The 24,752-nt window shown below is 44.9% G+C and overlaps 1 protein-coding gene across 1 annotated transcript; it reads left to right on the top strand.

Annotated features, from left to right (window-relative positions):
- The first annotated feature begins 313 nt into the window (after nucleotides 1–313).
- On the top strand, nucleotides 314–22,706 carry HDC (histidine decarboxylase). The gene is made up of 12 exons (XM_025472823.3): nucleotides 314–620; nucleotides 3,735–3,907; nucleotides 7,479–7,592; nucleotides 8,571–8,693; nucleotides 11,146–11,280; nucleotides 11,534–11,677; nucleotides 12,128–12,194; nucleotides 13,029–13,191; nucleotides 13,283–13,373; nucleotides 17,256–17,354; nucleotides 21,267–21,368; nucleotides 21,504–22,706. Exons 1-12 carry the CDS (start codon nucleotides 590–592, stop codon nucleotides 22,251–22,253), a joined length of 1,992 nt encoding a protein of 663 aa, XP_025328608.3. The 5' UTR covers nucleotides 314–589; the 3' UTR covers nucleotides 22,254–22,706.
- Nucleotides 22,707–24,752: the final 2,046 nt, after the last annotated feature.

Below are 24,752 nucleotides of genomic sequence, written 5' to 3'. Positions count from 1 at the left end.
TAAAAGCCATGAAGTCTGGGTGATGTTTCCATTTTTATTCTTTTTGCTTATCTGTGTTTTCTCATCTCTCTACAGCAGTAACTATTATGTGGTAATTTAAAAACTCCACGGTGCTAGGTGATAATATCTGCGTGTCCCTGAGCACCAGGCGGCCAGCAGGGCAGCATCTCTGTACGCGCCTGTTCTTCCCTCCCTGCTGCTGACGGAGAAGCAATAGCAGGAATAATACCGATAATTTGTGCCTCTCATTCTGCACCCTGTTGGCTTCGTTCTGGGCTTCGGAGCTGGCGCTTGGTCCGGCCGAGGAGGGGGCTCTATGGTCTGAGTCCTGGGCGGAAAGGCTGCCTGCAGGTTTGGGTTGCTAAGTGCACTGTTTAATTTAGAAGTGCCTTTTATCCTGGATCTCCGGACCAGAATTGGGGGGAAAAGGGGTGGAGTTCATTAAGCCTAGAGGAAGGGCCTTTGAAGGGTGGAGCTAAGGTGGAAGAAGGGAAAACCCTTTAAATAAAGGGCCCACACTGGCCGCCCAGGAGTGCCTCCTCCACCTCCTCCCAGCGTCAGTGAGAAGGAGCCGCCGCTGCCCGGGGAGATGATGGAGCCCGAGGAGTACAGAGAGAGAGGTGAGCCGTGGGCTCCCGCCCCGGTGGCTCCGCAGGGCCTGGAGCTGGGGGGCTGCCCCTCGGCGGGGGCGGGGGGTCATTTAGCTGGCACGTTAGGATTGCCCTCCTGAGAGTCGGTTTCCACAGAATTTTTCCTGAGAAAGGCATGTCAAACCAGAATGGAAAACTTTCTCAAGCCCTCCTTCACTCCTCCTCTCCCTCCCACTCCTCTCATCCTCCCACTCTCCCCGGACACCCATTTCCCATCCCTTTTCTCACGAATAGAGGGTTTGGATTCCCGGTCCACGCGATGCCAAAATATTGCCTCATATTCTGAGGCAGGGAAAACAAAATCTCCCTGAGTATTCTGCAGTCACCGCAAAAATCCTGTCGTTTATATTCACTTCTCCGTGTGCGAATCTGCCCGCACTGGTCCTTTACTTAGTCCTTCATTTCACAAATATTTAGTGAGCAGCTACTATGTCTCAAGCCTCGTGTAATGAGAAAAACCAAACGGTTAGGCTGTTTTCAGGCATGGCTCCTTAAGAGAGGCGGATGGTAGTTGCTTCTAATTTTTTGCTCTGTGACTTTTTTGTATCCCCATCCCCCCTGGTAAGGTATGTTACCTAAAATTTCTTTGCTGTGAGGTATTGTCCCATGTTAAATCCAACTTTTTCTCTCTCCTCCCCCTGGATATAACTCACTAAGTAGCTGGCAGCCTTGACACCTAAGCGTGAACTGGTTAACCCCAGTGCTTCCCAAAAGCCCTGGGCAGCTTCCCGTGGACATTTATCCTGGGTGTAGAACACAAACACATTTCGTATTGCCCCTGGACAAGTGCGGCGCTGGGTCAGGCCCTCCGAGCTCTGCTGGGTGCTGCTGCAGTCCAGAGAGGCATCAGCTGTGGGAGGGTTGGAGCAGAGAGAAGGATGTGGAAACCTCTCTTTGTCTCTTTTGCAATCTTTTTCTGGGATTTTCTGGGTAGAAGGCAGAGTGTGCTCACGAAAATCTTGCATGAGCTGGTGCCGAGGCTAGAAATCAGCTTCCTTCTCCTTTTCTTTATTTTATCTTATTTTATTTTTACAGGGGTAAGGAGCCTAAGGGGTACTAAGGAGGGATTATAAGTTATTGAGAGAGACAGAGAGGGAGAATGAACACCCAGACCCAGAGAGGGAGAGAAGCAAAGAGAGAGAGTCAGAGGGAGCAAGAGACAGAGCCACTGAGGGCTGAGACCCTGTCCTGGAGACATGAAAGGGGAGAAAAAAATAAATAACTTAAAGTTGCTTCAGAGTATTTGAGTCGGCTATTTTTCTTCCTTATTTATTTGGTCATTCATTTGGGTTTTTCTTTTTCTTCTTCTCCTTCCTTCTCCTTCTCCTCCTCCTCCTCCTCCTCCTTCTCCTTCTCCTTCTCCTTCTTTTTCTTCTTCTTCTTCTTCTTCTTTCTTCTTCTTCTTCTTCTTCTTCTTCTTCTTCTTCTTCTTCTTCTTCTTCTTCTTCTTCTTCTTCTTCTTCTTCTTCTTCTTTTTGGTGAGCATCTAAGAAATATCCTAAGCATTGAGGTGTTGGTGCAAACAGGGAGAGAGATTGAATAATTAAGACCTGATTTTGCATATTCCTGAAACTAATATTACACTATATGTGAACTAACAAGAACTTAAATAAAAATGGGACACAAACAAACAAAAATACGTGGTCTTGCATTTTCCTAAAACTTCCGGCTAGTGCAGGGCTTGTAGTCTAAGTCTATGGTTGTGCTTTAGGGATGACATGAACCTCAGAAATTTTACATCATTTTTTAAAAGATTTTATTTATTTATTCATGAGAGACACATAGAGAGAGGCAGAGACACAGGCAGAGGGAGAAGCAGGCTCCCCTTGGGACTTGATTCCAGGACACCAGGATCATGACCTGAGCCAAAGGCAGATGCTCAACCACTGAGCCACCCAGGTGCCACCTACACCATTTTTCTGTGTGTGTGTGCAAATTCATAGTTTTCATCAGATTCTTAAAGAAATCCATTGGTCCAAAAGTGAGAAATTACTGGTCCAGTGGGAATAGTGAACAAGTAGATTTTTCAACTGGTATCAGAACCTGGCACAGGCACTTGCCATCTGTGTCAACAAACAGTACAATGTGTGTGTGTGTGTGTGTGTGTGTGTGTGTGTGTGTGTGTGTGTATCAATTTTTGGAAAGTGCCACAGAGTTTCTAGTAAACCTGTAAGGTAGTGACTTAATTAGATGTTCTGTTTTTGAGAAGAAAAGAAAGGCAGGAGAGATAATCAAGGTTGATATGGGTAAGGGAAAGGGGAGGAACAATTAGTATTTCACTTTGGTGCTTGAGTTTTATACTTCATGAGTTTCCATCTTGTTCATTTGTTCACTCACACACTCCTTCCAGTGGTCATTCATTCCCTCACTTATTTTTTCATTCATTTAAAAAATATTTATTTATTCATTTGAGGGAGAGAGAGGGAGCCAGGAGGTGGGGGTGGGGTGGGGTGGAGGTTGGGATGGAGAGAGGGAGAAAGAGTTCCAAGCAGATTGTGCTGAGTTTGGAGCCTGATTCAGGCCTTGATCCCATGACCCTGAGATCACTACCTGAGTTGAAACCAAGAGTTGGTGGCCTGACTGGCACCCCCCCCTTCTTTTTTTTTTTTTTTAATTTTTATTTATTTATGATAGTCACAGAGAGAGAGAGAGAGAGAGAGAGAGAGAGGCAGAGACACAGTCAGAGGGAGAAGCAGGCTCCATGCACCGGGAGCCCGATGTGGGATTCCATCCCGGGTCTCCAGGATCGTGCCCTGGGCCAAAGGCAGGCGCCAAACTGCTGCGCCACCCAGGGATCCCTCTTTTTTTATTTTAAGTAATCTCCACACCCACTGTGGGACTCAAACTCATGACCCTGAGATCAAAAGTCACATACTCTATTGACTGAGCCAGCCAGGCACCCTCACCCTCACTTATTTTTAAATGCTGAAGACAAGGCTGATGCTAGGGATCAGACCTTCTCCCCATTAGCCCATGAATCCCTGTCCTTCACCAAGTATCTTGGCCCTCACCTGAGGGGGTTGGGCATGAATTGGCCTGGCCCAATTGGGGGACCTGAGGCTGGTGTCTCCTCCTCCCTTGTAGGAAAAGAGATGGTGGATTACATCTGCCAGTACCTGAGCACCGTGCGGGAGCGGCGCGTGACTCCGGATGTGCGGCCTGGTTACCTGCGAGCCCAGCTGCCTGAGAGTGCTCCTGAGGAACCCGACAGCTGGGACAACATCTTTGGGGACATTGAGCGAATCATCATGCCTGGGGTGAGATACTTGTCACCACAAGGGTGATTCTGGATTTCAGAGCATAGGAGGGTGGGCAGTGCCTGAAGAGAAGCCTGCCTTGGGTAAGCTTGCCACTCGGGTATGTAGCCTGTCTTGTGGGCACGTAGAAGGCCAGGACTTTGAAATTAGGTTTCTGATGCCAGGGCTGTCCTGTAGTGCCAGGTGGGAGGGTGGAGGGAGCCAGCACCAGGACCTAGTCTGCCAGATGTATGGAAATCTAATGGGATGAGATGAGAATGAAAATTGGGTCTGAGGGGAAAGGCCAATGTGGAGAGCATGACAGAGAGGAGGCTGGAGACAGTCCCTGAAGCCCCAGCCAGGCAGAGCCAGGGACTCTCCTGCAGAATGCTGAGACTCACTGAAGGGAAAAAAGGTGGCTAAGAACACACCCCCTCCCTGAGGGTACCCTGACTGTCACTGTAGAGAGGCCCGGGGAGTTGAATGAGGCCCCGTCAGACCCCTCTTTTCCCCTTCATGAGGTGGGAATCGTGTCCTTTGCTACCCAGCGGAGGTCTCATGATTGAGCTGCTTTTCAGGAGTAGAAAGGAACTTTCCCTGAATCATCTGTACTTCCAGTGATGGAGAGGACAGCCTGGTGACTGCACTGGCAGGGCTGGCAACCAGACAGAGGCTGGCTGGTGCTTGAGCTGGAGCCCGACTCCATGGGCTATGACACTGTCCCTGGCTGCCAGGGGCAAGGAGCTGTGCCAGGGTGCTCATGCTAAAAGTGCGCAGTCTTCCTCCCACAGAAGGGCTACTTTGTACCAAGCTCCAGGCCATGTACCAGGCACTAGCTGGGCCACATTACAGGTTAGCTTGTTTTCTCCTACAGTGATCCTACAATCCCCAGTTTTACAAACTGAGGTTCAGGGAGGTTAATTGTTTTCTCAAAGTTATAGAATTTGTGGCTGGCAGATCCAAGATTTTAAGCCTGGGCCAGTCTTATTCCCACACTGCAGACTCCAGCCTGAGTCTGTGCACCCAGGCACCACCCTTCAGCGGGACCCCAACACACAGGGCTGTCCTCTTCACTCTCTCTGCTAGGGGCATTGGTGTCCCAAACCACGTGTGTCCATAAACTTTCTGAGACTGACTTGCGATTTGCTTCTATCATCCCCTAAATGCTTTAGATGGGACAGAAATATGCCTGGAAGCAAAAATGACAAATTATCCAAACTCAGAATAAGTTGGCACAAACTTATTGGTTGGCAAGTTTGTACAAAGCCAATTGCTCATCTCTCTCTGACCACTCAGCCTATTTCATAAGCATCTTTTGAAAATTTCCATATCGTAAACTTTACCAGGGAGGCTAGCTCCCTGATAAGATTATCTCATGGATTTCATTCTGTAAAATATAATCTGCTGAGGGGCCAACTGTAATTTGGTAGTGAGACTGAGCAACGGTCAGAGAAGGCGGAAATGAGCTGATTTGCTGGATTGCAATTCCAGCAGTTGCTGGGGGTGTGGTGAGAGAGGCTCATTTCTGGAACGAGAGGTCTGTCTGTTTTTGATAAGGGTTCCTCTGGCTTATCTTATCAAATTTATCTTGCAAGAACAGATAATTGCCTCTTGATAGGGTTAGGAGATGGAAGCCCTTTTTTGGGGTTTCCAAAATACTGTTACTAAGGGCACCGATAATGAGGACCCAGTCTTCTAACTCATCTTAGAGGCTGTCCCAGCCTCTGAGAGACAGCTTGAAAGCACTTGGCCCTTAGCTTTCTCATGTTGATCAGCACCTCATTGAAGACTGGATTGATTTTTCCCTTCCTGCCTTCTCCTAGACACAAAAAGAATAACTGCCCTGCTGCTTTAATTCCAACTCTGGTTAGAAAAACCTCCTCTGCTCCTCATGGGGGAGTGAGAGCAGCACCAGGAGAGAAGGCAGGGCACCCGTCCTGCTTAGGAGCTTGGGCCCTGGGGTCAGACAGCCCCGGGTTTCTGTCTTGGCACTGTCATCTGTCCCTGTGAGGTGTGTATGATCCTGGGGCTGCTGCTTCACACTAGCCAGCCCTGATTCTCGTCTGTAAAACAGGGGTAATGGGAGAACCTATCTCACAGGGGTGCTGTGAGAATTAAGTAAGATGAAGCACGGGAACATGGGGGATATTGTTGTTACCTTCCACACATTTTGCCTGGCGAAAAGCAGAAGAAGAGGTCTGATTATCTAAGAGTCAAGTCGGGATATATGATGTATCTACCACCATGTGATTAATTGACCATTAACATTGGTGCTTTACATTTTGCAAATTTCCTCCCAGACCAACCCACGTGACAGCCCTAGGAAACAGGATTTGTTTTATGCTGGGAAACTGAGGTTAAGAAAGGTGCAGAGGAGTATCCTGTTTTCATGGGTTCCTAACCATATATACATTTTGAGATCCCCTGTAAGAAAATAAAATTAAGTATGGTTCTCAAAAAAGACCCCTCCAAACATGGGGAGTTTAAGTTCAGTGGCTTCACAATAAACCTACAAAGTCACACAGCTGGTTAGGGACAGAGGTAGGACTGGAACCTGTCTTTGCAATTGAATTATATGCTCCTTCTATCATATACACTGTCTAGGACACTGTTCTTGCCGGTGAGGGAATAAAAGAATTTCTGCACCCTAAATATTGGTACACTAGGGTATTGACTAATGAGTTTTCAGTAGGGTGGGACATCTAGAATGAGAGTGTTCCCTGGATTCAGGGAAAGGACCAAAGGGGGCTGGGGAGCTGGGAACATGTTTGTGGAAGAAATGAGTATTTAGTAGCTTTCTAGGAATTAGCAGGTTTTGGAAGGTCCTGTCAGGAGACACAGCGTTGCTCAAAAACATGAATGCAGAAATGGACAGGGCATCTTCATCAACAGAGAAATGAAACCAGATTAGATAATTAGGCCAATGAGCCTGTTAGAGTGGGGCCTTGTCCATTCCCCTTGCTCCTGCCTACGTCCCGTTCTTCAGTCTGAGTGTGGGCTCAGGGGTTAACTTGGAGGTAAGGGTCCCGCCCTTGGACTGGCACTCCTCCTGTCCTTTTCTCTCCTTTCTTCATGTTCTCTGGGAAACGAAGGACAGCTTTGAATCCATTCTCACTCACCCTTTGCAGGAGCTGTGTGCCCAGAGAGCTCAGCAACCCATAAAACAAAGGATGCTTTTTGCAAGAAACTGGATGGGACAAGCAGCCTCTTCTTCTGGAGCTCATAGGCTCCTCTTCCTTTTATTTCTGGGCGGGGTGGAATTAGGGGATGAGCATTGGAGACTAATGTGAACACTATCCAGAATTTACAACCCTAATTACTATACCAATTTTAATTTTGCATATTCCCTTCTGGTCTTTGCATATGTAGAAATGCTCCACTGATGAAGCAGCTTAGGATATGAGAAATGTAGGTGGCAAGAACGCCATGAATATGTTTTACTTTTATGGAGTTGTGTCATTTACTTGACTCTCTTAAAAGCGTCAGCCCATCTCTAGAATGGGTGCCTCCCCTTGCCAGGAAGAGTCTCTGGTAGAGGAAAGACTCCCAGACATGCTTCCTGGTGCCATACATGGACATGCTCTGCCTTTAGGTGGTTCACTGGCAAAGCCCCCACATGCACGCCTACTACCCAGCCCTCACCTCTTGGCCATCACTGCTGGGAGACATGCTGGCAGATGCCATCAACTGCTTGGGATTCACCTGGGTGAGTAGCAATGGCTGTAACTGTAACCAGTGGCAACTGGGGGATGTAGCAGAAAGTGACATCCTGGGGCAGGCATATTTTGTCCTAATCTCTGAATGGGATATAAGTTAACTATTAACAATGGCTACATTCTTTGAGCTTGAACTTTATAGAAATTATCTCATTTTATCCTTTAACACTATGGAATCATGAGTATTGGCCCATTTAGTAGATAAAGAAATTGAGGCTTAGGTAATCTGTCTCCCTAGGATCACGCAACTCACAGAGACACAGATGGCATTTGGACTGAGATCTGGTTATTGCTACAGTTTGTGATCCTAACTAAGCACTTTCATACCTATGGGTACAACTTCCCCTGTGTTCTTGTCTGTGAGGGGTTAGGGATATATCCTCAGACTTCACTTAATATAACACCCTAAGAACCGACCTACCTTGAATTGTGCCACAAGCCTCCTAAAACAGCTTTATATTTTAAGCCCAAACTGGTATAGGTTGTGTTGGGGATGGGGGTGGTGGGGTGGGGAGGGCTGGGAAGGGGAAGGGGAGAGAGTTACTATCTTTTCCAGGAAAGCATGCTTTCTTTCTCAGTCCTAAAACTTGCCTTTGGCTTTCAGAATGCTGCTCAACTGGGCATTTTAGGGACTAGCGAAGCCAAATGGAAGCAATCATTAATTCCTAGGGCTGTTTCTCCACAGAATTTTGGAGTTAAGAAAGACTCTACCTCACTGAGGGTGGGGCATCAATTCAAAGCCCTACATTCATTTCCCTTTATGTCTGGGAGAGGATTGGATGGAAATGGGGCACAGAGCCTGACACAGACCCCTTCTCCAGGGGGAAGATAGGTCAGGTTCCCATTGATAGGGTAGGGATGTGGGGAGGCCTGGGGGCAGAGACAGATGTGTTTCGGGGGCTGGCGAGTGTGGGGGCACATCTTGGTGTCCTGGGGCTGTCTGGATGAAGTTGCTTTCCCTCTTTCAGGCTTCCAGTCCTGCATGCACGGAGCTGGAGATGAACGTCATGGACTGGCTGGCAAAAATGCTGGGACTCCCAGAGCACTTCTTGCATCACCACCCTGGCAGCCAGGGAGGAGGTGTCCTGCAGGTGCCTACCTTGGCAAAGCTCCTTCCAGCTTGGGGGTGAAGTAGTGAAAGATAAGCTGAACTCTTGCCCAGGCCATTCTCCTGTTTTCCACGGAGGTTCCCCTATGTCACCCCCTCCACCACTATCACTGCCATCATCCTTTTGCCATTAACCGTCATCATCCTGACTGCCACCATGATCACTGATTCCGCCGTCAGCGCTACCGCCTCCACCACTCCCACCGCTCCCATCACTGCTACCACCTCCACTCTTCCTTTTTTTTTTTTTCTTTGAAAAAGATTAAGAAGTCAGCACTTTATCACATTTCTAGTATTGCTCGATTGAGGTTTCTTAGTTTATAACTCAACCACTCCCCTTTCTTGTCTTACTTAACACCTTATGATAGAAGGAAAAGAGAAGGCAAGTGGAGCCTTCTCTCCCTCCCTCCTGGGTCCAGAAGACCCTTGGCAGTGAGAAAAATGAGCAACATAAATTGATTTATCTTATCCTGTAGCGCTATCATTTGGATATCTGTCAAATAGTAGTTCCTCAAAAGATTTCTTTTTTTGTTAAGAGTTGTCAGCACAGTGGAGCTTGCTGGGTGCCTCCCATAGACCATGCACATTGCTAGGTACTTTCACATCTATAAACCCTTGACATTCATGAGGGCTTGGTTCTGAGACCTTTGAGAACCCCCCTAATTCTTGAATTCTATTCTAATATGTAACTTTCCTGGTTTTATGGTCTATAAGATAGAGGTAATATTAACTAACAATATGACAACAATGTCTTCCTCAAAGAGTGGATATGAACAATAAATGGGCCCTTCTTTTTTTTTTAAGTCTGTTTTCAACTAGCTTCATTCTTTTATTTTTTAGTTAATTAATTAATTAATTTATTTTTGATTGGTGTTCAATTTGCCAACATATAGAATAACACCCAGTGCTCATCCCATCAGGTGCCCCCCTCAGTGCCTGTCACCCAGTCACCCCCACCCCCTGCCCATCTCCCTTTCTACCACCCCTTGTTCGTTTCCCAGATTTAGGAGTCTCTCATGTTCTGTCTCCCTTTCTGATATTTCCCACTCATTTTTTCTCCTTTCCCCTTTATTCAAATAGGCCCTTCTTTAAAATAAAAATAGCCACACTGTCCTGAGATGAGACCTGGAAAGTTTGCTGGGCTCATTTGCTATCTGAGTGACTCCCTCTCCCACTCCAGTCTGAAAATCAACAGAAGGAAGGCAGATTACTGCATGCTGTGAACCTTATGGGTTGTTTGCAGATCGTTACAACCTCAGATATCATATCTGGGAGACATGTCTGTCATACATGATCTTGCTTTTCATTTAATTATCTCAAGGACTCTGTACGTAAATAGGACGATTGCCAATTTTTGAGATCAGAGCACTGGAGCTCAGAGAGGTTAAAAACTTGCCCCAGTTGCACGGCTGGTAAGTGGAAGAATGAAGATTCAAACACTTGCTTGTCTATATCCAAATGGTGCTTTCTCCTATAATTCATCGGCCGTGTAAACTTGGTTCAGTCCTGTAACATCTCTGAGCATTGCTATCCTCAACTGTAGGGAGGAATCACAAGTACCTCAGAGAGGTTTTATGAGGAGCCAAGAGGTTGACAGAATGTTTTGTAAACCACAAAGAGCCATGTAGATGGAAGGTGGCACTATTATTACTATTCCGCTGGCTTCCTTGTTGCAGAGTGATTTCCAGCTGCTGAATATCTAGTGGGGTCTGATCCATACCACTCCCCATTATACTGTCTGCCAGGCTTTGTAGCAGGGAGCTATCAGCTGTGGGTCACCTCAAGGGTTGAAAAGCAAGGACACCAAAGACTTTTAAGAATTCTGTGGGGTTGCTGAGGGGCCCACAGGATTCCTATAGTCATAGCCAGAACAAAATCCTATCCAGCCTTCATCTGGATATCAATATTCCCACTCTGGGAGGCAGCTGAGGGGATACTTTTCATTTTATAAATGGAAGAGTTCCTGGAGGGGCAATGTTAGCTCAAGGTCATGAGTGCACTTGGCAACAGAACCAAGGCTAAAGTGACCAGTCTCTCCTATAGGCCAGGACCTACTCTCGGGAATATTCCTTTAGAAGCAAATTCTATGTCCATACCTAAAGTGAAGAAATGAAAAGTTCTTTATTTTTAACAAGTTTTACATGGGGAGCAAACATATCTATAGGCAAATTTGTATCTAGCAGAGGCTGAACATTCGCTTTCTGGTCTCTGTGGCCTCTCTAATAAAAATGTTGGTATTAGGTGCAAATTTGCTTTCATTACTTCCCTGGACAACTGGAGGAGAGGCTGGTGTCCCAGGAATGCATATTGTGAATGGAGAATGCGGCATAGGTCTGTGAGTCTAGAGGAAGGACAACCCTTTAGGCAGGAGCCAGGGTAACATGCCCCAGGAACACAGGGAGAGGCCGCCACTGGTAATCTTTCTTCCACTACAGAGCACAGTCAGTGAGTCCACCTTGATCGCCTTGCTGGCAGCAAGGAAGGACAAAATCCTGGAGTTGAAAGCATCTGAACCCGGAGCAGACGAGTCCTCCCTGAACGCCCGGCTCATTGCCTATGCCTCTGACCAGGTGAGTTGCCTGATACAGGCCAAACCTTGGCATCAGTGCTTGGCTTCTGGATTCTTAGTTCTTGAATAATTTTTTTTCTAGACATGAGTATGCTGGAGCTCAGGGAAGCGCAAGTCTCAGAGGTCCTCTCCAGGAACCTTGGGGGAAGACACATCAAATGTTATTTTTGATTACTAAAGCCAGCTTCTGCAGTTTCTTGGGGGGGGTGCTCATCCATGTGGACTCTGCTAACAGGTTTCCATTGTTCTTCTAGGCTCACTCCTCAGTGGAAAAAGCTGGCTTGATTTCCCTTGTTAAGATGAAGTTTCTGCCTGTGGATGACAACTTCTCACTCCGAGGAGAAGCTCTTCAGAAAGCCATCAAGGAGGACAAGGAGCAGGGCTTGGTGCCTGTCTTTGTAAGTCAGAATGTGTTCTCAGCTTAGAATGATAGGACCTGGAAGTGAGGAAAGAATTTGGGCAGAATTTACACAAGTAACATGCAGGGGAGAAAAAAAAAGAATGGTTGTCAAATACAATGTTTTATAAATTATGCTTGATATGTTAGGAAATAAATTTTGTGGGTCATAACCTGCATAAGAAAAAAACAAGAATGGAAAATAGCAGAGTGCATTCCTGTAGCCAGAGTAGTACCACTTGGTGAAGCTTTTATTTCAAATGCACACATGTACTAGATTGCTATATAAAATGTATTTTTTACTGTGGGTCATGGTAAAGTGTAATGGGAAATACATGCTATTCTAGTGGGGTGGGTGAGATAGATAATACCTGTGGTCAAATCTTTCTTTTAGGCTGACTGTGTCATATGAGCCCACCTTCCCCTATTAACTTCCTTTATTTTCCCTCAGGTGTGTGCAACACTGGGGACCACTGGGGTCTGTGCATTCGACTGCCTGTCAGAGCTGGGCCCCATCTGTAAGTGTCCACCCTGTCTGGCTGGGAAGACAAGTAATGAAATTTAGAATGTTCCCTAGAGTGAGAACCTGAAACTAGCTCTCTGGCATTCATTCCCTTACCTCTCCTTGGTCAGTTCAGGGAGCTTAAGAAGAGCCACAGAAGGTCACAAGGAAGCCAGGGCACTGATTTTCCCAGTAGTGGACCAACGCTTATCTTGCATCCTCTCTAGGAGGCAACAGTGGGAGAGTCTCAGATTTTCTTGCCTTCTCACTTGTATGTCAAAATCTACTTAAAATGGGCCATATGTGAAACACAGAATAAAGGAGGCATCATGAAATATTTTCTATTCTAGGCTAAGGAAAGGAAAATAGTAGGGTCTGGGAAACCAGGGGAGAAGATATAGGCAGAGAAGAAACCCAAATGGGATTGTTTAAAATCCCCAAGCAAGAAACCCACTAGGGAAGAGAGACATCCCCTGTCTACCATTTGTGTTGGATGCCATTAACATTGCTCTCCGGCCTAGTGGGCAGTTGCTTATGTGCCAGAAACTGTGGGTTAATGCCCAGAGGGTGTTGACCCTCTGGCCAGTGAGAGAAAAAGGCCGTTTGTGACTGTGGAGTTTCCCTTCAGGAGGCTCCCCTTCCCATCCATGGGCCGCCCCTCCCCCACTCCCATCTTCATGTGCCTTACCAACCCCTCCAGGCAGAGCAGGCCATTCTTTCTTCTCTTCTCTTGAAGCCCACCAGCCACTGCACCAGGCAAGCGATGCCTTTGAGCCAGCTGGTGACAATCCCCCCTCTCCTCATCCCCCCTCTGTCCGGCCTCCCAGTCAAGTGACATTTGCCTCCTCAGGTGCCAGTGAGGGGCTATGGCTCCACATCGATGCTGCCTATGCAGGCACTGCCTTCTTGTGCCCGGAGTTCCGGGGCTTTCTGAAGGGCATCGAGTACGCCGATTCTTTCACCTTTAATCCTTCCAAGTGGATGATGGTGCACTTTGACTGTACTGGGTTCTGGTGAGTGTGGCAGCCAAGCTTCCGGCACCTGGCAAAGCCTTGCTTCCTTTGGAGAGGGCTCAGCCACTAATGTGTGTTTGGAAACCCACAGGGTCAAGGACAAATACAAGCTGCAGCAGACCTTCAGTGTGAACCCTGTCTACCTCAGGCATGCCAACTCTGGCGTGGCCACTGACTTCATGGTGAGTGGCCAGAAACGGCTTCTGGGATGGGAACTTGCTGCACCCCAGAAGGTCTCCTTTATGTTGGCTCCCATCCAAAATTGGCACACTGTGAGCCCATCCCAAAATATGGTGCTCTATGCCTTTGGTTTCTAAGTATATAGACTGAAATCCAGAAAATTGTTAAAAAAGCCTAGAAAATGAGACCAACCTCTGAGGCAGTATACTCATTTCCTGAATAGGTATAGCATTGCTTAATTCCCAGAGATGCCTTTTCTACTGTGAGGGGATTCATTCCCTTCTGTCTCCATCCTGGATCATCTTTTCTGCTTAGTGCCAGCAGCAGGGAAGGGTGGAGAATTTCCTTGGGTAGGGAAAGAGGCTTCTTTCTTGAATGGCTTTCATCTTCTGTCTCCAGGACTATGGAGGCAAGGTAGGAGGCTCCACAGGAGGGGGTGGGGCATAGGTACCCTTCCTGAGCTTCTGGACGCTGCCAGGTAGTTCTGGCCTTCTCAGCTAATTGCACCTAAGACTCTTGAACCTGCCCACATTCTCAGCCTGTACAATCTCCTGGGAAAACAAATTCTACAGATTCACCCCTCAGTTTGAAGAGGAATTTTTCCTTTAATTGTAGGGGAGACAGAGATGTAAAACAGTTATATCTGCGGCCAATGGGAGACAGCAGAGCAGAGTAGCCTAGCTTGGTTTGAAATGCTACCCCAGCAGTGGGCCTTTAGGAAACTTCGTGGCCCTCTCTGAGCTATGGCTTCCTCATCTGTAAAATGAGCACAGTGGCCCTAATTTCATAGGGTATTATGAGGCTGAAATGGGACCATATGCATAGATCACTTAAAGCAGTATCGGGAATGTGGCAAATGCTCAATAAATGGTAGGGAGGATATTGCTAAAAATTTCTTCTTTTAAGCTGCGGAGGTTCACTATAGCAAAGTGGTTAAGCATTGAGGTTCTAAAGCCAGATGGCCTATGTTTAAATCCTTGTTCCTCTGTTTATTAACTTGTGTGGCCCTGGTCAAATGACTTAACCTCTGTATCTTGGTTTCCTCATCTGTAAAATGAGGATGATGATAATAATATTGGCTTCTGAGGCTTGCCATGAAATTAAATGAATTAATGCAGTGAGGCAGAGAGAGCAATGCTTGATGTCTATGAGATTCAGTTTGTAAAGAGATGCTTCTATCTTGTTTCCTTGGGCAATTGAAACGTCTTGGCCTTTTAGTCCTAAAATAACGGCTCTGTTATCTCTTGATTGTATTGTGATTATTCTCCCTCAGACTGGCTCACACTTCCTTTAGACTTTTGAGGTTTTTGATTAGAATTGCAGGTAGTATGCTCACAGATCCTCAAGAAGTTGAAAAATAGAATGAATAACGGTTCTTTCATCTTCTCTGCCCTGTCTGGTAGGTTTTAAGCAATTTTTTTAATTAAAAAAATTTCCATAGCATCATCCCAAGGGGCAGATCTCTTCAGGGATAATTCAAAGTTTCTTGTTTGAGTGTGAAATGGGAAACGGTACCCATTCTCCTATAAGTGCATTTGGATCATCATAACTTAAGAGCATTATCTTAACCTTCACCCATTTTGGATCTCGTGTTAACTTTTTGTTTGTTTGTTCACACCAGTATCTCAAGATCTTCCTGTGGTTCATTCCCATTAGTCTGGAGATTTTTATGGTGCTCTCTCTCTTCTAGATAACTTTTTACAGAAAATACTGAATTACACTTTTTCTTAGCACTGATCTAGGGGAACCTTATTATTTATATTTCCACATCCAGAAGGTGATGCTTTATGCTTTTCCTTCCTCTACCTCTAATTCTATGGATTCAATTTTCAAGTCTCAAAGAAACTCCTAGAAAATGGAAGCTTCTATCTGTTGTGATCCTGAGAGTCTTCACTTCTGCTCTGACCCAAGCTCCTTTTCACCCAGGTGCCTGTAACTTTAAATAGAAGCCCAGCCTTATTTGAGATGAGCCAGAAATAAGCAGCATCCTGGGAAAGAAGACTTAGGAACTTCACCCCTGAGCCCTGGGTGGGACCTAAAATCAGGGCTAGATTTCCTGACATCAGGCTCCTACTAGTGGATGGGGTATTGTTTTGCTTTTGGCAGGGTAGACCTACAAAATCGTGGAAGTACAGAGGAGACTTGGGGGATGTCTTTAGTCAAAGAAGACCATGTCACCCTTTATAAGTCCAAATTTTCTGCTCTAAGCAGAGAATATAGGCTAGCTGGGTCAGCATGGATTGGTTTTGAGATGACAAGAGAAACAACTGAGGGTACAAACAGAATGTAAAGAAATAAAAAATAATCTCTGCTTCTTATTTTTATTTGCTGGTGAGATAAAGTAGCCAATTAACCATAACCATTTGGGAAGCAGTGTTTCTAGAGAAGGCCCCCTATTATCCATTCATTATTCTCCCAGAGTGTCTATGTAATAATAAGGGATGGAGTTGACAGCTTTCCCTGTCACAGGGATTTTATCCTGTGTCCAGGTTTTGATGCCCTCTGCTGGTAAAGTAAGTCCCCAAGCTGGAAAACAAAGGCTTAGTACTTGACAAAGGAGAAACTTTGTCCATTCCCAAAGGGAGAGTGTCCCCAAAGGGAGAGTGCCTGGGTCAGGGAATGAGGGTGAAGGTAAGCACATTTGTGAGGATTTGGCAATCCTGTAGGTGAGTAGATAAATATCAGTGAGATAAATATTTAATTTTAGTCAACAGGAATTGGCAAAGCTTCCTGACATTGGAGGATCAAGAGGTCATTAGAAACCACATCGCTCATCACTGGTAACTGCCAGTGTGTTCCAAACTTTTTGGTCTGTTTTCAGATGTGCAAAACTGGTTTGAAATTGGTTTGAAAATATTTAGATGTATGGTGCCCACAACCTTGAACTTTAGGCCCCGTTGATCTGGTCACCTGGAACAGTCAATTTCTGTGTACCAGAGGCCCAGATGTGAATGTTCTTAAAATCTGAAAGCTGGAGTCATGGCTCCTATGGGCACAAGAATGTCATGGGAATGTCACAGGAAGAAGTCAGGACAAGACAATGAGATTAAATAATGATTGTCTTGGTTCTAGGCAGAAATACTGCTGTGATTTGTAGCTTACATTTTTATCATCTAAATAGCCAGTGCTTGCTGATAACTTCCTGTGAGGCTCTTTGCATTGGTTTTCTTCATGCCACCTCCCTGGGAGGTGCTGTTCCTTCTCAGTCTCATGAAGAGCCAGTGGGTGGCGTTGTACAGTAAGTGGCTGAGCTGGAGGAGAAACCCAGGTCTGGGGGGCTGTAGCATCTTGACTACTATACTTTACATTTTGGGGGCAATAGAAATAAAACTTTATTCTCTGCAATTTGAGGGACTTAGGTTCTTTTATTTATGTATGTATTTACTTTAAAAAAAAAGATTTTATTTATTTATTCATAGAGACAGAGAGAGAGAGAGAAAGAGAGAGAGGCAGAGACACAGGCAGAGACACAGGTAGAGAGAGGAGCAGGCTCCTCGTAGGGAGCCTGATGCGGAACTCGATCCCAGGACTCCAGGATCATGACCTGAGCTGAAGGCAGACGCTCAACCACTGAGCCACCCAGGCGTCCCTTAAAGCAGCATTTGAAGCAACATGTCTTCTTGGTTCAGGGTCACAGACTTGGTTTTCACTTGTCCTGTTCTTGGACAAGGATACCTGTTGGCCACCTTCATCATGATTTGGTTATGTGACAGGGCAACCTTTGGGTAACTTGACTTGGCTTCTCCTTAGCAACAGCTTTGGGAGTCATGATGACAACGTGTATCCCCGGGGGGCAGGGCAGGCAGAGCATTTTAAAGCCAAGGAATGTGTGAGGGAGCAGTGCCCTTGCCTCTAATCATAAGCACTATGTTCCTTTGTTCTAGCACTGGCAGATCCCTCTGAGCCGGCGGTTTCGCTCTATCAAACTCTGGTTTGTGATTCGGTCCTTTGGGGTGAAGAATCTTCAAGCACATGTCAGACATGTATGTAGTCTTGCTATGTGTCCTTGTGGGGAGAAAGGCTGGTTTCTGCCCAGGGGACCTGTGGTGTATGGCTCAGGTGTTTGGGCCTGTTTCTGGGCTCCCGGGACTTGATTATTCAGGGCAGTCATTTGTTAGCTAGAGGGACACTGAGCAGAACACTGAGGGCTACCTGCCTGTTCCCTTGCATAAGTGTCTAATTATTCCTTCTGTTAATCATCAAACACTGGGGAGTGATGGCCTGAGAACCTGTTTTGCAGAGAAAGAAAGGAAATAAATCAAAGGGCAGCCTGTGTGTCCAGGGTAGGAACATGTATTTCAGGAGTTATTCTGGTTATCATAGCTGCCTGAAAATTTGAGTCACTTATGGTTATGTCTGAGACATGGCTCGTCTGGCTTGGATATGTAGACCTACCAAGTCTGGAACAAACATCTCTGCATTGTGTCAATAGGTATTACCGAAGGTCTATTCGGTACAATTTATTTTAACTTAATTCAACAACAACAAAATCATTGTGCTAGAAATAAGACCCAGAAATAAGTGAGACAGGCATTGTCTCTCAGTCATATTCTTCATGAAAGGGGTGGGACTTCTTCACTCAGAATTTTGCTCTCATTTCTCCAAGTGCTTATGAGTAAGACAAAGCCATTGATAAAAATCGTGGATAAATCCAAAGACATTGTCCTGTGTGTCTTTCCCCTTTCACCTTCCCTTTAGGGAATTTCTTCTTCATTAAATAAACACAAAACCAAGTGAAATTGTTGAGCCAGCCTATGACTTGCTTACTGTTAGTAATTTTACATTTGTAATAAACATCAAAGTATTTGTCAACCCCATGTTTATTAATGAGTGGCTGTCACCTAGCATGTAGGGGGAGACATTAGGGACTTTGTGCTCTCTCTAGATCCTTAGACTCAAGATTGGAGGTCGTGGCTGGGGAATAAGACAGTGGAAGTTACAAGTCACCAGGAAAGCTCTTTTGCTTACAATTTAGGACTGGATATTCTGTGTGTAGGTTCTGGCTAACTCCCCTAATGCTCCTCTTGGAATTCAAAGCTCTGAATTCCCATCAGTCCCCCCACTACCTACACTGGGCCTATACTTCTGGGCCTGGCTTTCAACTACCTGGCCATCAGCCTTTATTTCAGCTCAGGCTTCTTACTGATTCATTATAGCTGTATCCCTAGTCTGTCTCTGCACCCTCACCTGTGCTTTGCCCTTCTGGATTGCTTTCTCTTTTCCAAATGTTGTTAAAGAATTATGTTTTGTTCCTCCCAGGAGATTCTCTGACTATTCTATCTGCCCTCATCACTGCTAACTTGGCATTCCTAAGATCACCTGCTCAAGCACACATACAACAATGAGCTCACAGGTTACCAATGTCTCACAACAGTAAGGAGTAGAACCAAAACAGAGTTGTTGTAAGTTAATGTTATTTCTTCAACTTGAGTGAGATCATAATTATTACTTGCATAGTGTCTTAAATTTTAAAAATACCTTATAGTGTTTCATTAGAGTCTTACAACCATGCTTGGGGTGGCCACCCTGATGGCCCCATACTATAAGCAAGGCTCAGAGATGGTAATTGCACTGCTAAAGAGTGGAGGGCCTTGTCTCTTCACAATTTTATGCTATCTTCTACTATGTGAGCTCTTGAAGGTTATATAAAACCAAGATTTGTATCTCTCTGTAATATAGTAATGCTTTAGAAAATGGAATCTGGGTTTGATTTTTCTGTTCTACCCTTTACTATTTGGTGACTTTGGACAAATTACTTAAAATTTCTGTGTTTAGCTTCCTAATTTATAAGATGGGAGAATGATAATACCTCTCACAGGTTAATCATGGTAATTCCATGAGATAATACATATAAAGCCTTAGTACAGGGCTTAATACTCATCTAAATATTTAATGAATATTTTTCTTTCATTTCCTCCTCCTTCTTCTTCTTTTTCCTCTTCCTCCCCCATTCCACTCCTCCATTTTTCCCTACTTTTAATGATAACAGATCACTGTAATCATCAACATATCATCATAAATCATTTCCTATCACCTACAATCACCTTTCTGTAAAAGACAACTGTTTTTGGCTTTGTGAGCCATACTATTTCTGTTGCAACTATTCAACTCTGACATTGGAGCATAAAAGCCACCATAAACAGTATATAAACAAATGAGCATGGCTATGGTCCAGGAAAGTGCTATATTTGGCCTTAATTCTTTGCCTACCCTCCACTTAGATTGGTTCAGGGCACTGGTAGCAGCAATGCTTTCATCACCCATAGAGGTGGTTTCTGGTGGCAGGGATGCTGAGCCATTTCCCCTTTCCCCTGACCCCATGCTTCTACCTTGTCACAATCAGCTTCCATTGTAGGAAGGAGAAGAGCATGGTGGGAGGAGCATGCACTTGGTGACCGGGAGACCTGCATTCTGCCATTGGTACCTTGAGGAAGCCACTTTCCTTTAGCCCCTCTTAGAAAATGAGGAGTTTAAGTAAGAGGGAAGAAATAAGAGTGTGGCATGAACCTGGGGAAGCAAAAGAAAGCAAGAGAGTATGTGACCATGAAGGGAATGCTGTCTCTGAGATCAGAGGCTTAAAGAGAAGGATTGGATTAAAACCTGAAAAGAAAGAAAAGGAAGATCCCAGGGCACTCAAAGAAAGAGAAGTTCCCCAACATCCTTCCTGCTTATTCTCCTGGTCTAACACACAGCTGGCTCCACCTTTCCACATCCTGGTTGATACCAAATTTATCAACTTTTCCATTAAAACCAAACTTGACTTAGTATAGTCAGTGATGACCTGACCTGTCTGTATGGCCTTTATATAACTGACTGTGTAATGGCTGAAATGGAGAAACTGGGGCAAAACTGATGTGATTAACTAAATCCTTTGAGTTCTCTTGAAATTGAGTATCAAGTCTGAGATTCAAAGAGAACTGGGTAATAGCAATTACTTAGCAGATACTTTATTGAGATCCCTCTGGGTGGGTGCTTGAAGAAACTTTTTAGAAATGAAAGAAAAGTTAAGTCCTGTCTTTGTTTAGTTAATAATCTTAGGTTTTTAGAAAAAGAAAATTTAAAAAGTGACATAAACTTCAGTGAAAGATTAATATGGTACAAAGCTTTAAATTTTTTTATTGTGGTAAAATATCCATAACACAAAATTTACCACTTTACCATTTTTAAGTGTACATTTAAGTGTGCTCCCAATATGTGCAACCATGATTATTATTTCCAGAACTTTTCTCGTCATCCCAAACAGAAATTCTGTACTTGTTAAACTGATGCAAAGAGTTTTCTATGATGTTTGTGGGGAGGATATGTAAAAAATATATTCTCTGTTGAATGTAAAGAAAGAGAGGAGGTAATGAAACAGCATTTGAGGGATAAGATGTGAAAGGGTTTGAGAAGCAAGGGAAAGATGTAGGCTTAGGATAAAGACAGTGCTGTTGACAGCCCACATGGGGCCTCTACATACAGTAAAAGGACGGATCTCTTCCTCTGGGCAGATCCAGCCTGTACCCAGTACCTGGCTAGGAATGCAGAGAATGGGCTTGGCCCTTGCTTGCCACCTCAACCAGTTGAAAAGCTGTGAAGCCAGGATATGAGGCCAGATTGCATTGATTACAAAGCACATGCCTTCCGGCTCTGGGCTGAAGGCCCAGAAAAAGGGCCCTCAGAAATGCATTCTTGAGGTGGATCTGATGTAACAAGCAATAGGACATTGCTCATTGGAGGTTTCACAGCTTGGAATATGAGCTAAATCAAATGGAGAAGAAAATCAGGCAGGAGCCATTCAGAACTCTGTGGTTCAAAGGTGCCATTGGTTCAAATCCATTTAGTGGTATGAAACTTTATTCAGAATTGTCCATTGCCTGATTATTAATCTGTTTTCTCTATATTTACAATTTTAGGGCACTGAAATGGCAAAATACTTTGAGTCTCTGGTCAGAAATGACCCTTTCTTTGAAATTCCTGCCAAGAGGCACCTAGGCCTTGTGGTTTTTCGTCTAAAGGTAACGCCATCTTCCATGGCTTATGATTACATTATTTGGTTGTTGTTCAGCCTTTTGGATATAGAAATACTAGGCTTCTGGGGATATTTAGAGGGGATGCTACACAGACATCACTTCTCTTTATTCTTCAAACAGGGTCCTAATTGTCTCACAGAAAGTGTATTAAAGGAATTAGCTAAAGCTGGCCGTCTCTTCCTCATCCCGGCCACTATCCAGGACAAACTGATCATCCGTTTCACTGTGACATCCCAGTTCACCACCAGAGATGACATCCTGAGAGACTGGAATCTCATTCGAGATGCTGCTACTCTCATCCTGAGTCAGCACTGTACTTCCCAACCCAGCCCTCAGGTTGGGAACCTCATCCCCCAAACCACCGGCCCCAGAGCCTTGGCCAATGGAACGTCCCTTCAGTCTGTCAATGGGGCAGGATATGACCCAGCCCAGGCCAGGAAGATCATCAAGCAACCTCAACGTATGGGAGCCAGCCCTATGAGAAGGGAAGACAGCTGCCATCTTGAAACCCTGCTGGACCCACTTGATGATGACTGCTTTTCAGAAGAGACCCCAGATGTCACCAAGCACAAGCTGTCTTCCTTCCTGTTCAATTATTTGTCCGTGCAAAATAAGAAGAAGGCAGTGCGTTCCTTCAGTTGCAACAGCATGCCTGTGAGTGCTCAGAAGCCACTGCCCACAGATGGCTCTGTGAAGAATGGTGGCTCCTCCAGGGCCAGAATCTTCTCTAGGTTTCCAGAAGAGATGATGATGCTAAAGAAAAGTGCCTTCAAAAAACTAATCAAGTTTTACAGCGTCCCAAGCTTTCCCGAATGTAGCTCTCAGTGTGGGCTCCAGCTGCCCTGTTGCCCTCTGCAGGCCATGGTTTAGACCAGGGTTTTCACACAAGAATATGATTCAGGGAGTTGCTGAACCCCTCAAAATTGTATGTTGAATTTGTGTGTGCTTACGTGTACGTGCATGTTTTCTTAAGAGAGAGCCCATCATTTTATCAGATTCTCATGATAGATACAGAGGGGAGTTTAAGCCAGCATGGTACAGAAGGTCCCAGCAATCTGGTCAGAAAGAAAGGACCCAAGGTGACATACCTACAGGCAGCTTCTGTGGTTCAGCTTGTGATGTGAAATATAATGTAGAAATAAATTGTACTTGTCCCTGAAAAAATATCCTGTGTGTCTTAATTGACCACTGAAACATTGATTAACCTGTCAGAACATATCCTAGAGCCCAAATGTATGTACTTATGAATTCTACTTTTCAGGATATTGAAGATGTGGATTTCACTGTAAAAAAATGACTTTGGAGGAGCCCTTGGTATGAGAAAAGCAGGCAGTTTGAGTCAGGCACTGTGACTATAGTTTATAAATGAGGAGACTGAGGGCCAGGTCACAAAAGCTTGGAAGTGGGCAGAGCCAGGTCTGCTTGTCTTCAGTGAAGCCTGTGCTATTTCCACCATACCGTACTTGATCAGATTCTCACAGTCCAGCTGGCCCCCCTGCTCCTTCAGTACATTACATATCTCCTCTCTAGCTTTGGAACTTGTACATTTTCTTTCTTTCTGGACCCTGTAGTTAAATAAAAGCTGTGCTCACAGGCAGCTTGCCCATAGTTAGTTCGTGGGCCCAAACTTGTTTTCTTACTATTTGAGATGGCTCAGAAATGGGTTATATTAACAGTGTCAGGGACACCTGGGTGGCTCAGTGGTTGAGCATCTGCCTTGGGCTCAGGGTGTGATCCTGGGGTCCTGGGATCGAGTCCTACATCGGGCTTCCCACAGGGAGCCTGCTTCTCCCTCTGCCTATGTCTCTGCCTCTCTCTCTGTGTGCCTCTCATTAATAAATAAATAAAAACTAAAAAACTCCAAATAGTGTCAAAGGTAAGCAAAGCTGGATACCAGTTGAAGTGCTAAGGACAGATTTTAATCAATAATATATTATTGCAATAGGGAAAAGAGTCCAGGATAAACCAGAGTCAACTTTGACTTGGATAGAGGTGACTGGGCAAGTTAAAGGGGGAATGAGAGAACGGGGAAGGAGGTCAGGAGGCACTTGGTAGAGTCAGGGAGCTGAAAAATGACAAAAAAGCAGGAAGAGGACACATTGTTCCACGTGAAATCCATCTGGGTTTGCTAACTGGTGCTTCCTGAAGTTAGACTCCTACCATCCCATGGAGGTTGGGAAACAGGCTCATCTTTAAGTATTGGGTGGAACCAAATACTTTTGACAGGCTTGATTTTTCATAGGCAGGCACTTTGTGGTGAGCCAGGGTCATCCTAGGGTCATGGCCTTGAGCTGTTAGAGCCTATGCTAGTGTTTGTTCAAGTCTTTGTAGGCCAAGGTTGAGGCCTACCTAATTGACAAGATGGCTCGGAGGAGCCTGCCTTGAGTTTGGTTAAGAAGATAATTTTTATAAAGAGTGTAAGGCTTCATGTTGACATTTGCAACTTCCTCTTCTTCTTCTTCTTCTTCTTCTTCTTCTTCTTCTTCTTCTTCTTCTTCTTCTTCTTTTCTTCTTCTTCTTCTTCTTCTTCTTCTTCTTCTTCTTCTTCTTCTTCTTCTTCTTCTTCAAAGATTTTATTTATTTATTCACGAAAGATACAGAGAGAGGCAGAGACATAGGCAGAGGGAGAAGCAGACTCCATGCAGGAAGCCTGATGTGGGACTTGATTCCAGGACCTTGGGATCATACCCTGAGCCAAAGGTAGATAGATGCTCAACCACTGAGCCACCCAGGTGCCCCTGTTGACACTTCCTTCTAAGGGTCTTTCCAGTCACCTTTCTTTGAAGATCTGACCCACTTTTTTCCTCATAGAGGTTTGGAAAATAATCAAACTAGTGCTCAGCTCATCTCTTGGTCCATAGCAGACACCCACTAAATGCTTGTTGAGTGTGTGTGCAAATGAGCAATACATGAACAAATTAATTACCTCTTGTGTATGTCACTGCATTTGGTGCATTTTTATAGATTCTCATTAGCTTCCCTTTTACATGCTTATCCATTTTTATAGATTCTCATTAGCTTCCCTTTTACATGCTGACATTTCCTGGTTTTGTCCCCAAATTATTTTGATACCTGTAACATCCTATCTATGCACTGACTACATGTTTCCAAACCATGCATTTGAAACTGGAGACCTGTTGAATGATTTACATGGATATCAGCTGTTTATTTTTTTTTAAATATCAATTTGTACCTTCAAAGGATGATTTGTGCAGATATTTTTATAGGCACAATTTGTGATTCTTCTAAAAGAGAAGAATTAGCCTTTAAAATGGATTATCTGTCACAGGTAATGGCCTAATTTTATGTACACACATGTATTGAGGCTACTGTGCTGGTGCCTCTGTCCATCACAGTGGACCTGTGGTA

This window comes from Canis lupus, chromosome 30, assembly GCF_003254725.2.
Source record: "Canis lupus dingo isolate Sandy chromosome 30, ASM325472v2, whole genome shotgun sequence".
NCBI lineage: Eukaryota > Metazoa > Chordata > Mammalia > Carnivora > Canidae > Canis > Canis lupus.
Note: the sequence above shows the minus strand (reverse complement) of the source record. Positions and strands in the feature narration are given on the sequence as shown.

Bases quoted from the DNA above. Each gene is read 5' to 3' on its own strand.
- HDC (XM_025472823.3), top strand. From the start codon at position 590: ATGATGGAGCCCGAGGAGTACAGAGAGAGAG. The intron at 7,593-8,570 runs GTGAGTAGCAAT...TCCCTCTTTCAG, and splicing joins ACTGCTTGGGATTCACCTGG to GCTTCCAGTCCTGCATGCAC. The intron at 17,355-21,266 runs GTATGTAGTCTT...TTACAATTTTAG, and splicing joins TTCAAGCACATGTCAGACAT to GGCACTGAAATGGCAAAATA.